The following is a 13750-nucleotide window of genomic DNA, read 5'->3' as shown; positions in this document are numbered from 1 at the left end:
TCCCTGGCCGCCGGAGCTGGCCTCTGGCATTCTAGTTCCTTTCTAAAGCAATCTGCATTACTGTTTATATCTGCTCTTAATGCCTTGATATTCAGCCTTAATTCCTTCAGTATTTTCACTTTCTCCCTTTTGAACTTAGCGTCTATCTGATTGCAGAGGTCTGTTTCATTGTTTGCTGCTTTAGGTGAATTCTCCTGCTCTTTTAACTGGGAATGGTTCCTGAGCTTCTTCATCTTGCTTATATTTTTCTTTTTCTGTGAGTTTAAGGAAACAAAACTGTAGTCTTGGAGGGATATTTCTATGCAAGGGCACCCCTTTGTATTTTGTGGAGGATTACTATTTATTTTTGGCACAGGAGTTTGGATATTTGCTGTCTCTTTCTTTGGTGTGAGCAGACTGTTATCCCCAGGGTGCCTGAGTGTGTTTCCAGGGAGAAGGAGGCAATGGTTAGGGTTAGTAGTCAGTGCCTGGTTGCTGGGCTCTTGACAGTAGCAAGGACTTGCAGGAAGGTGGTGCAGGCTACTCCTAGTTGCAAGGCCCTGGGGAGTGGTCATGAGGCTTAAGCAGATTTAGGAGGTGCCCAGAGCATTTGGCAGTGGCAGTTCAGGGTGAGTGTGTTCCCAGGAGAGTGAGAACAACAACAGATGGTGTTCAGTCTCAATGTCCTCCTCTGTGGTGCCCTTTGAGGTGATTGGGGCTGCAAGTGGTGCCTGTTCATGGATCCCTAGTGGTGGCATGCCATGCCCACATCTGGAGTCAGAGATAACTGCAGTGGTTTGCCCTAACACCAGCAGACCATGCAAGAAGCACCCTGTCCTGCTTAGCCCACACAGGAGGTGTGCACAGGCTGCTTCTAGTTGCAGGGTCCTGGGAAGGGACAGTGATCAAGCTTCTGGGCACTACCTTGGGTGTTTGGCAGTGGCAGCAGCAGGGTGGGTGTGTTCCCAGGGGAGTGAGAGCAACAGTGGGTGGTGCTCAGTTGCAGTGCCCTCTTTTTTGTCGACCTTGGAGGTGACTGGGGCTGCAGATGGAGCCTGTTTACAGACCCCCTAGTGGTGGCAGGCCACATCCCCCTCTGGTTTCTTTTTTTTTTTTTTTGTCTTTTTGCCATTTTCTTGCGCCGCTCTCGTGGCATATGGAGGTTCCCAGGTTAGGGGTTGAATCGGAGCTGTAGCCACCAGCCAGCCTATGCCAGAGCCACAGCAACGTTGGATCTGAGCCGCGTCTGCAACCTACACCACAGCTCACGGCAATGCCGGATCGTTAACCCACTGAGCAAGGGCAGGGATTGAACCTACAACCTCATGGTTCCTAGTCGGATTCGCCAACCACTGCGCCACGACAGGAACTCCCCCCTCTGGTTTCTGAGATGACTGCTGTGGTTTGTCCCTGCTGACTCCAGAGCCTGAGTCTCAGCACCCAGCCCCCACCCGAGCATCTCAGGCTGTGGTGTCCTGGGCAGTGGTGCAGATGATCCCTGTGGCTCTCTCTCTGCTTTGCCCTCCTCAGTCCAGCTGCTGCACTTTTCTTGGTGACTTTGAGGTTCCTCCATCTCAGCTGCTTTCTCCATCACTTAGGGTGTGGGTTCCTCCCCAGGGTGTGGGTTCCTTTTCTTTTTCATAGCTCCCTCTCACGAATGCTAGTCCAGACCTGATTCCTTTTTTTTTTCTCTCTCTCTCTTTTTTCTTTTCTTCTACCCAGTTATGTGGAGGGTTTCTTCCCCTTTTTGGAGGTTTGAGTTCTTCTGCCAGCGTTCAGTAGATGTTCTGTGTGAATAGTTCTACATGTAGATGTGTTTTTTTGATGTGTTTGGGGGGGAAGGTGAACGCTACATCTTACTCCTCAACCATCTTGATTCTTCCTCCAAATAACTTATTTATAACAGAAACAAACTCACAGATTCAAAACCAAACTTATGGTTAAGATAGGAGGACCACGGGGGCTGGGGAGGTAGGAATTAGGAGGATGGGAATAACGTACACACTACTGTATAAAACAGATGGCTAATGAGAACCTACTGTATAGCTTAGAGAAATCTACTCTGTAACTTGTAATAACCTATGTGGGAAAAAAGAAAGACTCACTTTGCTGTACACCTGAAACTGATACAACATTTTAAGTCAACTATACTCCAATAAAATAAAAAAAGTTAAGCCGAAATGATCTTTTTCATATTTCGTTGACTTGATCATGATTAGAATGAAAAGGTTACCATCATGCTCTCTCTCCCCACCAGAACATTTACTTCATGAGATTTTCAGTGTTTTGTTTTATTTTATTTTTTAAAGAATCATTGGCTTGCCTTTAATTAGACTTAACATTTATGCTTTTACATGTGGAATCAATCAGAAGGCAAGGGTGTAGGGCAATAATTTTCTAAATACTTCTTATAAACTCAAATTATTCTTTGGCATAAAGTATGCTTTTATATTCACAAGGTTATATATGAGTTACAAAATATTTTTCTCTGTATTCCTCCATTCAATCTGGGCTGTTACAATTAGACCAGACACATTTTTCTTGCATCTGTAGTGGTAACCTTAGTAACAGTTAGTAACCACTCTAGGGCTGTCAAATAGATGCATGACTTTGTGTGTTTTAGTCACTATTCGACATCGGGCTCATTGTGGTTACCAAAACCAAATAAATAGGAGTTCCCATTGTGGCACAGCTGGTTAAGGATCAGATGTTGTCTCTGTGAGGATGTGGGTTTGATCCCTGGCCTCGGTGAGTGGGTTAAGGATCTGGCATTGTCACAAGCTGTGGGGTATGTCAAAGATGTGGCTTGGATCCAGTGTTGCTGTGGCTGTGGCACAGGCCTCAGCTGCAGCTCTGATTCAACCCCTAGCCCAAGAACTTCCATATGTTACAGGTTTGGCTAGTAAAAGAAAAAAAATCATCAGATAAATAGACAAATAACAATACAATAAAAAGATAACTTGAGATATCCAAATTTGATGAAATGAATTAAAAAGAATTATAAGACTAAGACTGCATGAGTTCTTTTCCCGAAGTAGCCTCCTCTCTCCCAGTTGGTTGGAGGATGTGAGTGGTCCCAGTTGTATCATTAGTCTACACCCTCCTTGATCTCTGGCTATGGAAAAGTCAGGGTTTGAGCACTCACCTGTGGTTTTCCGAGCCACGACTCCTGACAAGCTTAGCAGAAAGCAGAGTCCTGGAACAGGGAAGCAGAAGAGAGACACATGAAACAATTGAGGAATTCTCCAAGGGCTGAGTATCAGTTATCAATTGATGGATGAATAACAAAGCATCACAAAATGTAGTTGACTTAAGAAACAACATCCATTTTATTATCTCTCATGGTTTCTGTGATTTGGGAACCTGGGGAAGGGTTGCCTGGGTGTTCTGGCTTGGGGTTTCTTATACAGTTGCAGTTAGTCAGTGGTTGGGCTGGAACTGGCTAGGCATTGCTGTTTCTTCATGTAGTCTCAGGGTCTGAGGTAGTTTGAACTTCCTTCCAACATGGCAGTCTTGGCCAGGCAGCTTCCGTGGCACTTCAGAGCTTTAAGCATGAGTGTTCTGAGCTCTAAGCATGAGTGTTCCCGCCAACAAATTTACCTCTCCTTTTAAGCTCCAGTCCAGGAAGTCATGCAGCTCCACTCTACCATATTCCCTCGGTTACAATTAAGTCACAAGACCATTCTGCTTTAACTGCACCAGAACTAGAGTCTTCCTTTTTTTTTTTTTTTTTTGCTTTTTAGGGCTGTACCTGCAGCATATGGAAGTTCCCAGGCTAGGAGTCAAATGGGAGCTTCACCTGCTGGTCTATGCCACAGCCAAAGCAATGCGGGATCGGAGTTGTGTCTGCTACCTACACCACAGCTTGAGGCAGTGTTGGATCCTTAACATACTGGCCAGGGATTGAACCTGCATCCTCTTGGAAACTAGTCAAGTTGTTTTCCACTGAGTTCAAATGGAACTCCTAGGATCTTCCTCTTGATAGAGGAATGGCAAGATTCTAGAAACAAATCTTAGAAGGGAAGTATTGTTTTCATCTTTTTGGAAAATAAAGGCTGCCTCTATGTGCGTGCTGTTAAAGTGCTCTTTTTTCTTCCCCAAACTTTCCCAACATCTGGTGTTATCATCAGCCATGTTCCTGCTTCTGCAAAGAAGTGAAGATGTTAGATAGATGGGTAGCTTTTCTGTTGCTTTCTTTTCTTTCTTTTTTTTTTTGGCTTTTGTCTTTGTTGTTGTTGTTGTTGTTGTTGCTGCTATTTCTTGGGCCGCTGCCGAGGCATTTGGAGGTTCCCGGGCTAGGGGTCTAATCAGAGCTGTAGCCAGGGGCCTACGCCAGAGCCACAGCAACGTGGGATCCGAGCCGCGTCTGCAACCTACACCACAGCTCACAGCAACGCCGGATCGTTAACCCACTGAGCAGGGGCAGGGACCGAACCCGCAACCTCATGGTTCCTAGTCGGATTTGTTAACCACTGCGCCACGACGGGAACTCCTCTGTTGCTTTCTTTTTTAAAAAAATTTCATTTTATTTATCTTATTTATTTTTCTTTTTCGGCTGCATCCGTGGCATATGGAAGTTCCTGGGCCAGGGATTAAGTTCAAGCCACATCTGTGAACTACGCCACAGCTACAGCAACACCGGATCCTTAACTCACTACGCTGAGCCAGGGATGGAACCAGTGCCTCCACAGAGACAAGCCAGATCATTAACCCACTGCACCACAGTGGGAGCTCCTTTCTTCCTTTCTTAATAAATCTTAAACTGCTTTGATCGATAGTTCTCATTTTGCTTTCTCGTCATTCTCTTATTACATACTAATGCCAAGAATAATTTGCCCTTTGCCAGTACAATATTCAAAATATTTAACAACTGGAATGGTGTAGGAATTGATCAATCAGAATGGACATTGGAGACCCTCTCTGAGGCAGCAGGTATTAATCTTTCAGCTGCTGAATTGTAAGGCAGTCAATGGCACCCCAGGTCAGGGTCTGGGCTGGCAGGAATGTCCTGAGAGCTGGTTATGGACAATAATTATTTTCAAATGGTGTGGAAATATTTCATTATGGGCAAACAATATGGCTCTTCTAGTATTTACTGGTTGAAGTTTAGTTCCAGTGACTAGTAATCTTATTTGCAACTTTGGTTACTCCCTAAGAAAGTGGGTCCTGCAGATGAATGGATAAAGAAATTGTGGTGAAATGTTATTAACCTTAAAAAATAAGGCAATCCTGCCATTTGCAGCAACATAGATGAACCTAGAGGACATTATGCTAAATGAAATTAAGCCAGATGCAAAAGGACACATATTGCATGATTTCACTTACATGAAATATCTGAAGTAATCAAATTCATGGAAGCATAGAATAGAATAGTGGTTACCAGGGGTTAGGAGTAGGGAAAAGGAAGAACTATTTTTCTATGGGGATAAAGTTTGTATTATACAAGATAAGTTCTGGAGAACAGCTGTAAAACATCACTACAGTTAACAACTCAGTTCACTTTAACATATATATTAAAAAGATAGGAGTTCCTGTCTTGGCGCAGTGGTTAACGAATCTGACTAAGAACCATGAGATTGTGGGTTGGATCCCTGGCCTTGCTCAGTAGGTTAAGGATCCTGCATTGCCACGAGCTGTGGTGTGGGTCACAGACGAGGCTTGGATCCCGTGTTGCTGTGGCTCTGGCATAGGCCGGTGGCTAAGCTCCAATTGGACCCCTAGCCTGGGAACCTCCATATGCCACAGGAGTGGCTCAAGAAAAGGCAAAAAGACAAAATTAATTAATTAAAAAAAATAAGGATAGAACTCATGTTAATTATTCTTTTTTTTTGTCTTTTTTTTTTTTTTGCTATTTCTTGGACACACAGGTAGTAAGTGGTTGAGCCAGAGTCAAACCCGTTGTACAACTCATTCTCCTTTTATACATTCTGCAATGATCTTGAGAATAGCACAATTATATTGCATTTAAATGTATGAAAATTAACTTATTTAATGCCAACTCAGTCCTTTATCATGCATAGGAATCACACTTTTTTCTATAGCTTAGTATCTCCAATTTTTTTTTTTTGTCTTTTTGCCATTTCTTGGGCCACTCCCATGGCATATGGAGGTTCCCAGGCTAGGGGTCCAATCGGAGCCGTAGCCACCAGCCTACGCCAGAGCCACAGCAACGCGGCATCCGAGCCGCGTCTGCAACCTACACACCACAGCTCACGGCAACGCCGGATCGTTAACCCACTGAGCAAGGGCAGGGATCGAACCTGCAACCTCATGGTTCCTAGTCGGATTCGTTAACCACTGCGCCAGACGGGAACCCCTCATGTTAATTATTCTTACCAAAAAAAAAAAAAAAAAAAAAAGAAAGGAATGAAGGAAATAAGAAAGACTCTTTCACAGAAGAATGCAATGAAAATTTTGGAGGTGATGGATATGCTTAGTACCTTGATTGCGGTAATGATATCCTGGGTGTATGGTGTATGTATGCTTATGTCCAAGTGCATCAAGATGCATGCATTAAATGTGTGCCATTGTTTTGTATGTCAATACACCTCAGTAGAGCTAAAATAAAAAAGAAAGTGGCGGGGGGAGGGGTTCCCTGTTGTGGCTCAGCAGGTTAAGGACCCAACATTGTCCCTGTGAGGATGCAGAGTCGATCCTTGGCCTCCGCTCAGTGGGTTAAGGATCTGGAAGATCTCTGTTTACCAAGTTGGATGATGGGTTGGGTTAAGGGTGGACTAGCTGGGTGGAGCTGGATAAACTGATTTCTGTCTATAAAGGACTGGGATTGGATGACTTAGGAGACTGTTTGAGGCTGAGAGTTTGGTGAAGTTGAAGGGGTGTCTCGGTTCCCTTGGGGAGGCTCAGGGGATGTGGCGGCTGTTGATTGTGAAGCAAGACTTGGAGGAAATGGGAATTTCTGGATTAAAATGCAGCATGCCCTCTGATGCAAACACCCCTCCTCCTTGCCTATGACCACACTAGTGAAGTCTCCCTTGAAGAGAGCGGCTCATGTCTTGGGAAGAGGAGTTCCTTGGTGGTAGTAGGGGGATTAGGCCAAGTTATAAGGGCAGACTCCATAACATCTACGGGGAATTGAGCTCTTACTATATGCCAGCCATTGTTCTGAGCATTTTAGGCATGGGTAAAGTAAGTTCAACTTTGCAACGACTTTAAGAGGTGACTACTATTAATATTATCTCCACTGTGCAGATTAAGAAAACAGGCACAGAGAGGGTAATTAACTCTCTCCAGTTGCCAGGGCTAGTCAGTGGCAGAGCTGAGATGAAACCCAGGCTCTGGATTCCTGCTGCTAACCTACCATCCCACAGGACCTCCCTTTCAGAAATCCCACACGGTGCTGCAGCCAAGGAGGTGCTATTCAGATTATAGACACTGAAGTTGGCATGTTTACTGTGACAGTGGCTTGAGGAAGGGGTGCCTTTTTTTCCCCAGAAGATGCTGCTCCCTAGATCTGACTGGAATCTCAAAGTCCAATAGAAGATATGACAGGCTAACTTGGTCATTTGGGGACAATGCAGGCTTTGGGAGGAAAAGAACCCTATGGGCTAGCAGCAACCCTTTAAGACTGGGAGGGAGGGCAATTTTAACACTTTTGGGGTCTCCCTGTATGTTTCCAATTGTTCCTGTAACAAATTATGTGAATTTAGTGCCTAGAAAAAACATGAATTTATCCCCTTACAATTTTGTTTCTTTTTGCCTTTTTTTGGGGGGGGGGGCCACACATGCGGTACATGGAAGTTCCCAAGCTAGGGGTTGAATCAGAGCTATAGCTGCCAGCCTACACCACAGCCACAGCAATGTCGGATCTGAGCCATATCTGTGACCTACCTCATAGCTCATTGCAATGTCAGATCCTTAATCCACTGAGCAAGGCCATGGGTTGAACCCACATCCTCATTGATATTACTCGGGTTTGTTACCACTGAGCCACAGTGGAACTCCCATCCCCTTACAATTCTGTATGCAATTCTGTCAGCAGTCAGTCTCACTGGGCTAAAATCAAGGTGTTAGCAAGGCTAGTTCCTTTTGGATGCTGCAGAGGAGAATGCATTTCCTGGCCTTTTCCAGCGTTTAGAGGTTGCCCACACTCCTTGGCTCAAGGCCCCTTGTTCTATCTTCAAAACCAGCAGCAATATAGCATCTTCTCTCCTTTCTCGTTTCCTGCCTCCCTCTTATAAGGACCCTATGATTGTATTGGATCCAACAGTATCATCAAGGTTAATCTTCCCCTCTTAACGTCGGTTAGCCCATCTGCAAAGTTCCTTTAACCCTGCTGATAGAGTTCAGGACGTGTCACCCCCAAATATGCCACTTTGACTGCTATTATTATTTGTTTTTGGCTGCAACTGCAGCATGTGGAAGTTTTCAGGCCAGGGATCAAACCTGTGCCACAACAGCAACCCAAGCCTCTGCAGTGACAATGCCAGATCCTCAACCTGCAGTGCTATAGGAGAAGCCGCTTTGGTTATTTTGAGATGAAGGCACTTGAGAGACAGGAGATGTGGGAAGGGCTTTATGACCTACTCTTTTCTACCTAAAAGTCAGCTATAAAATTTCCTGCGAGAAAGGTGCTGTCCCTGTACCAGGTTGAGAAGCACATTTTTCCTCCCAGAGACTGGGAATGGAAACTAAAGTGGACCTGCACAAACACACTTACTAAAATAACCCTGTCTTCCACTAATTTTCTCTCCCATGTATCTCCTAGTCACCTCCTCATAATTTACTGCACCTAGCCCAAACCCCTTTGTCTTGTTTCCTGCACAAATATACCATTTCTTTGTCTAAAAGGTACAAAAGCTTTGTGCTCTTGTCACTTCCTTGGGTCTTCATTTTCTTGTGAGGGCGGCCAGGTACACGTTAAAGTTTAATTAACCCTATATGCTTCTCTCCTATTAATCTGCCTTAGGTCAATGTAATTCTTTTCCCCAGCTGGAGACCCTAAAAGGGTAGAGGAGAATTTGTATTTCTCCTATATGTGAAAGGTAACTTATTCACAGGTCCCAGGGCATTAGGATGATGACATCTTTTGGGGGGCATTATTCATCCTTTTAGGCTCTTATCCTTCCTCAAAGAAATTGCCGGGTCTGTATCATAATCAATTACTTTCATGCAGCATTTTGAATATTTTTGGTGGTCCAACGAATATATCCTCAGCTGGGATGTGAACTGCTCGATGGCAGGATCTTGGCATGTTGAATTTATTTGTTTTTTTTTGTCTTTTGTCTTTTTAGGGCTGCACCCACAGCATACGGAGGTTCCCAGGCTAGAGGTCGAATCCGAGCTGTAGCCGCCAGCCTACACCACAGCCACAGCAATGCCAGATCCGAGCCTAGTCTGTGACCATAGCTCACGGCAAAGCCGGATCCTTAACCCACTGAGCAAGGCCAGGGATCAAACCTGAAACCTTAGGGCCCCTAGTTGGATTCGTTTCTGCTGTGCCATGACGGGAACTCTGGCGTATTGAATTTAAATGTCCCTTTTCCCCACTTTTGTGTAATAATTAATTTGCAGCAGCTACACTAATATTACAGCTGCCCAAATGATGACTAGAGCTTGCAGAGGCAACTAGTAAAACATATGGCTGAAAAATATTTCCTGGTTTCTCCTCCTACACCGTTAGTGGGAATGTAAGTGGTGCAGCTGCTATGGAAAAAAGTATGAAGGTTCCTCAAAAAGCTAACAATAGAGTTTGTTGCCAAGGGGGAGAGGGGGGAGGGGAGAGGGTGGATTGGGAATTTGGGATTAGCAGATGCAAACTATACATAGAATGGATAAACTACAAGATCCTAAGGCACAGCACAGGTAACTGTATTCAACACCCTGTGATCAACTATAATGGAAAAGAATATGAAAATAATGTATATATGTATAACTGAATCACTTTGCTGTACAGGAGAAATTAACACAACATTGTAAATCAACTATACTTCAATAAATTAAAAGAAGTATTTCCTGGTTTCCACCACTCAGGCAGTCTGGATACCATCATGTTTCAGCAAGACTGGTCTTCAGGGTCTCCTTCCAGCCCCCCAGAAATTCCGTGCTCAGTAATATGGGCATGGGTCTTAAATTAGGATTCTCGGAGAGTCATTAACATGCCAGAACCCCAGAGTTCTAGGAAGCTTTCGAAATCATCAGCTGACTGTTTTTGTTAGTGAGGAAACAGGTCCCCAGTGACCAAATACCTCAGACACCAGTTGTGCAAATATGGACAAGTTGCCTAACTTCTCTTAGTTTCCATATGTGAAACAGGGTGACAGCACTGCCTCCCTCCGGGGGTTGGGATAATGACATAAATGAGGGAATGTGTAAAACACAATGTCTGACTGAAATAACTTCATAAATGCTAACTGCCTCTATTATCATTTTATTTGCATTAGAATTCTATTTTAATTTTTACCTGATGCTCATTCTAAGACAATGCCTGTTCCATCTAGTGATCCAGGCAGAGAGTGCATGGATAGCTGAAATTCACAAATAATCGATGTTTCCAGGACTCTGCCTGCAGTTGTCCCAAAGCAGGAAACATCTTGTTTGAATTCTCTCATTAAAAGAGTTTTTTAGAGATCCTGCTGTGCAGCACTGGGAACTATATCTAGTCACTTATGATGGAGCATGATAATGTGAGAAAAAAGAATCTATACATGTACGTGTAACTGGGTCACCATGCTGTACAGTAGAAAATTGAGAGAACGCTGTAAACTAGCTATAATGAAAAAAATAAAAATCATTATAAAAATAAACATAAAAATAAAACAGAATTTTTTAGCTTTACTGAAGTACAATTGATCTACAAAAAAGTTACACATTCTCTCACTTAAATTTAATTCCACAGATATATATTGGATACCTCTCAAACGTAAGATGTGGAAGGAGCTGCAAAGGTGAGGGGACCTGGCATTTGCCTTCAAGTAGTTTATATTATTTTGATAGACTTTATTACCTGCCTCTGCAACTAAATAATTCTGAGATTTTGAGCAACCTCTCTGTGATGCCATTTTGCATCTGCAATGTACAATAATGAATGTAGAAGCAGTCTTACCCTGATACCATGCTAAAGTAGGTGCTCAATATGTGTTAACTATTGTTGATATTGCAATGTCTAATATTGTTATTTGATCTGGAGCTAGAGCATGGAAAAGATTTCAAAGCTGGAGGACCATCTGCACAGAGGTGGTGGTTGAAGCCGTGGGAGCTTGAGATTCCTCAAGGGAGAAGTAGAAAAGAGAAGTAAAAACAAAGACATATTAACAAAGATCTGGAGCCAGGGAGCTTGGGTTCAAATCCTGGCTCTGCCTTTTAAAAGCTAGGTGACCTTGGACAAGGAACATTACCACTCTGTGCCCCAGTTTTCTTATCTGTAAGGTGGGAATAATATTAATACCCACATCATGAGCCTTTTATGAGGATTACATGGGCTAATACACAAAATTCATAGTGAGTGCTCCAAAATGTTGGTTATTATTAACACTCAGGAAAGGGAAAAAGGAGGGGAAGAAAGAATAGCAAGAAAGGCAGAGAGAAAGTCGTCAGGGCAGTACTAGGTCTCAGAGGTTATTAAGTAGGAGAGGATATTGATTAGAAAGCAAAACCTGTGAAGAGCAAGATGAACAACTCATTGAACTGGAAAATTCATAAGGAAAATTTTAGGGATATCTAAGAGTGTAGTTTGAATATGGTGGCGAGGGAGTAAACAGTCATGCAAGGGGAAAAAGTGTGTGTTCAAATCAGAGCAGAAAAAAGAAGATAAGGAAAAGAGAACTAATTGTTGAACCAAGTAGTTTCTGATATGGGGTAGGTTAAGGCACAGTCATTGTCAAGGTTACACATACCTGGAAGAAGCAATGACCCTCGCATTCCTGGGTGCATGCAATCCTCACCAGCCAGTTCTCAAAGCTCCCTGATGTGCTCCTTCCTAACCACGTTTCCTATCTTAAGGGAATCTCATGAGAATTGGTACATATGTCAGCTGACCTAGGAAACTGCTATCAGAAAAGTGAACTTCTTTGTCTTTCACCATCAGACCATGGTTCTGCTTTTCATTTGTTTGTTTTCTGTAACTTTTCTTATTTTCATATGCTTCCTTTGTAGTAGGTTTTCCTAGTTATTGTTGCTTGCCTTTGAGCTTACAGAACCAATGGATCCTAGGAAAAGAATGTCCTTTACCTACAGAAAATTGTCCGAAGAGCAGGAAGTGACTGTGGGCCAAAATAAACCTTAAATAACCCTGTGGTTTCGAGCTGGGTAAGCCAGGATTTAGAGTATCTCTACTGATATCAAAAGTTTCTGGAAGTGTCAATTTTTAGAAGTCTTGGGATCTCCTTTCCCCCAGAATGTGGCACTGACCAGATCTGACTGGAGTCTCAAAGTCTCATAGAAGGTGATGTATTATTTGGTTATTTGGGGCTAGCTAGATCAATTGTAGGATTTAGGAGAAAAGGCCTCTAAATCATTCCTTCTTTCAACAAATATTTATTATTAATAACAAATATTTAATATTTATTAAATATTAATAACATAATAAATAATAGTAATAATAAATAATAAATCCTGCCACAGTGGCAGGATCTGTGCTACCTTCTAGGGATACATCAGTGAACAAAATTTACACTTTTTTTCCTACATAGAACTTCAGAGAAAGGGAACTTTGGAGGAAAATCAGGTTTTTGGAGAGAGACAGTATTAAGGTTTGGATAAATTGATTTTGAGGTGTTGTGATTTCAATGTAAGTTGTATATTTAATCAACAAAAGAGAGGGTTCCCCCACACTGACCCTACCCATTATAGCCATGGAAATGGATTAAATCATTTAGGGAGAGATTGTAGACTGGGAATAGAGTGCTGAGTAAGTAACTTAAAAATCAAGAAGTGGAGGAGCAGCTAATAGAGGATACAGGGCAAGAGTGGACAGACAAATGGAGAAAATAAGTAGAATATGATGTCATGGAGGACCAAGGAAAGAGACCAAACTGGATTAAGACTGAAAATATTCACAAGAGAGTTAAACCGTTGTGGCTCAGAGGTTAACTAATCTGACTAGGAACTATGAGGTTGTGGGTTCGATTCCTGGCCTCTCTCAGTGGGTTAAGGATCCAGCACTGCCATCAGCTGTTGTGTAGGTTGCAGACACAGCTCGGATCCCACATTGCTGTGGCTCTGGTGAAGGCCGGTGGCTACAGCTCCGATTAGACCCCTAGCCTGGGAACTTTCATATGCTGCGGGTGTGGCCCTAGAAAAGACAAAAAAAAAAAAAAAAAAAGAAAGAAAAAGAAAAATCACCAGAAAGATCTGTAAGAGCTGTAAGAAGGTTGTTTTATTCTTAGCTAGAGCACTTCCAGTGGTGAGGATTATGATGGTAGTGAAGATGGTGGAGGTGGTGGTAATGAGGATGGTGGTGGAAACAGTGGAGGTGGTGGTGATGATGAGGATGTTGGTGGTGAAGCTGGTACAGTGGGTGGTAGAGGTGATGGTGGCTGTGGGGACAATTGTATTGGTGCTGGTGGTGATAAAGGTGATGGTTGTGATGATGGTGATGGTAGTGAAAACAGTGAAGGTAGTGGCAGGGATCATGGTTGTGGAGATGGTGATGGTGGTGATAATAGTGATGCAGGTGGATGTGATGGTTGTGGTGGAGGCAATGATGATGGTGATGATAACTGTGGTGAAGGTGATGTTGGTGATGGTGGTTGGGATGACGATGATGATGAAAATGATGATGATGATGGAAGCCAGAGTGGAGTGGGCTGGGGGA

General features: G+C 43.3%; 1 protein-coding gene across 1 annotated transcript in view; it reads right to left on the bottom strand.

Moving 5' to 3' along the window:
* ADGRE3 (adhesion G protein-coupled receptor E3) overlaps positions 1-11938 on the bottom strand; it is a 58197-nt gene extending 46259 nt beyond the window's left edge. The window contains exons 1-2 of the mRNA XM_047776798.1: positions 11832-11938; positions 3125-3175 (exon numbers count right to left, since the gene is read on the bottom strand). Coding sequence (XP_047632754.1) covers positions 3125-3175; positions 11832-11868 — 88 coding nt within the window. The 5' untranslated portion in view covers positions 11869-11938. The remainder of the gene's footprint in view (positions 1-3124; positions 3176-11831) is intronic.
* Positions 11939-13750: the final 1812 nt, after the last annotated feature.

This window comes from Phacochoerus africanus, chromosome 4, assembly GCF_016906955.1.
Source record: "Phacochoerus africanus isolate WHEZ1 chromosome 4, ROS_Pafr_v1, whole genome shotgun sequence".
NCBI lineage: Eukaryota > Metazoa > Chordata > Mammalia > Artiodactyla > Suidae > Phacochoerus > Phacochoerus africanus.
Note: the sequence above shows the minus strand (reverse complement) of the source record. Positions and strands in the feature narration are given on the sequence as shown.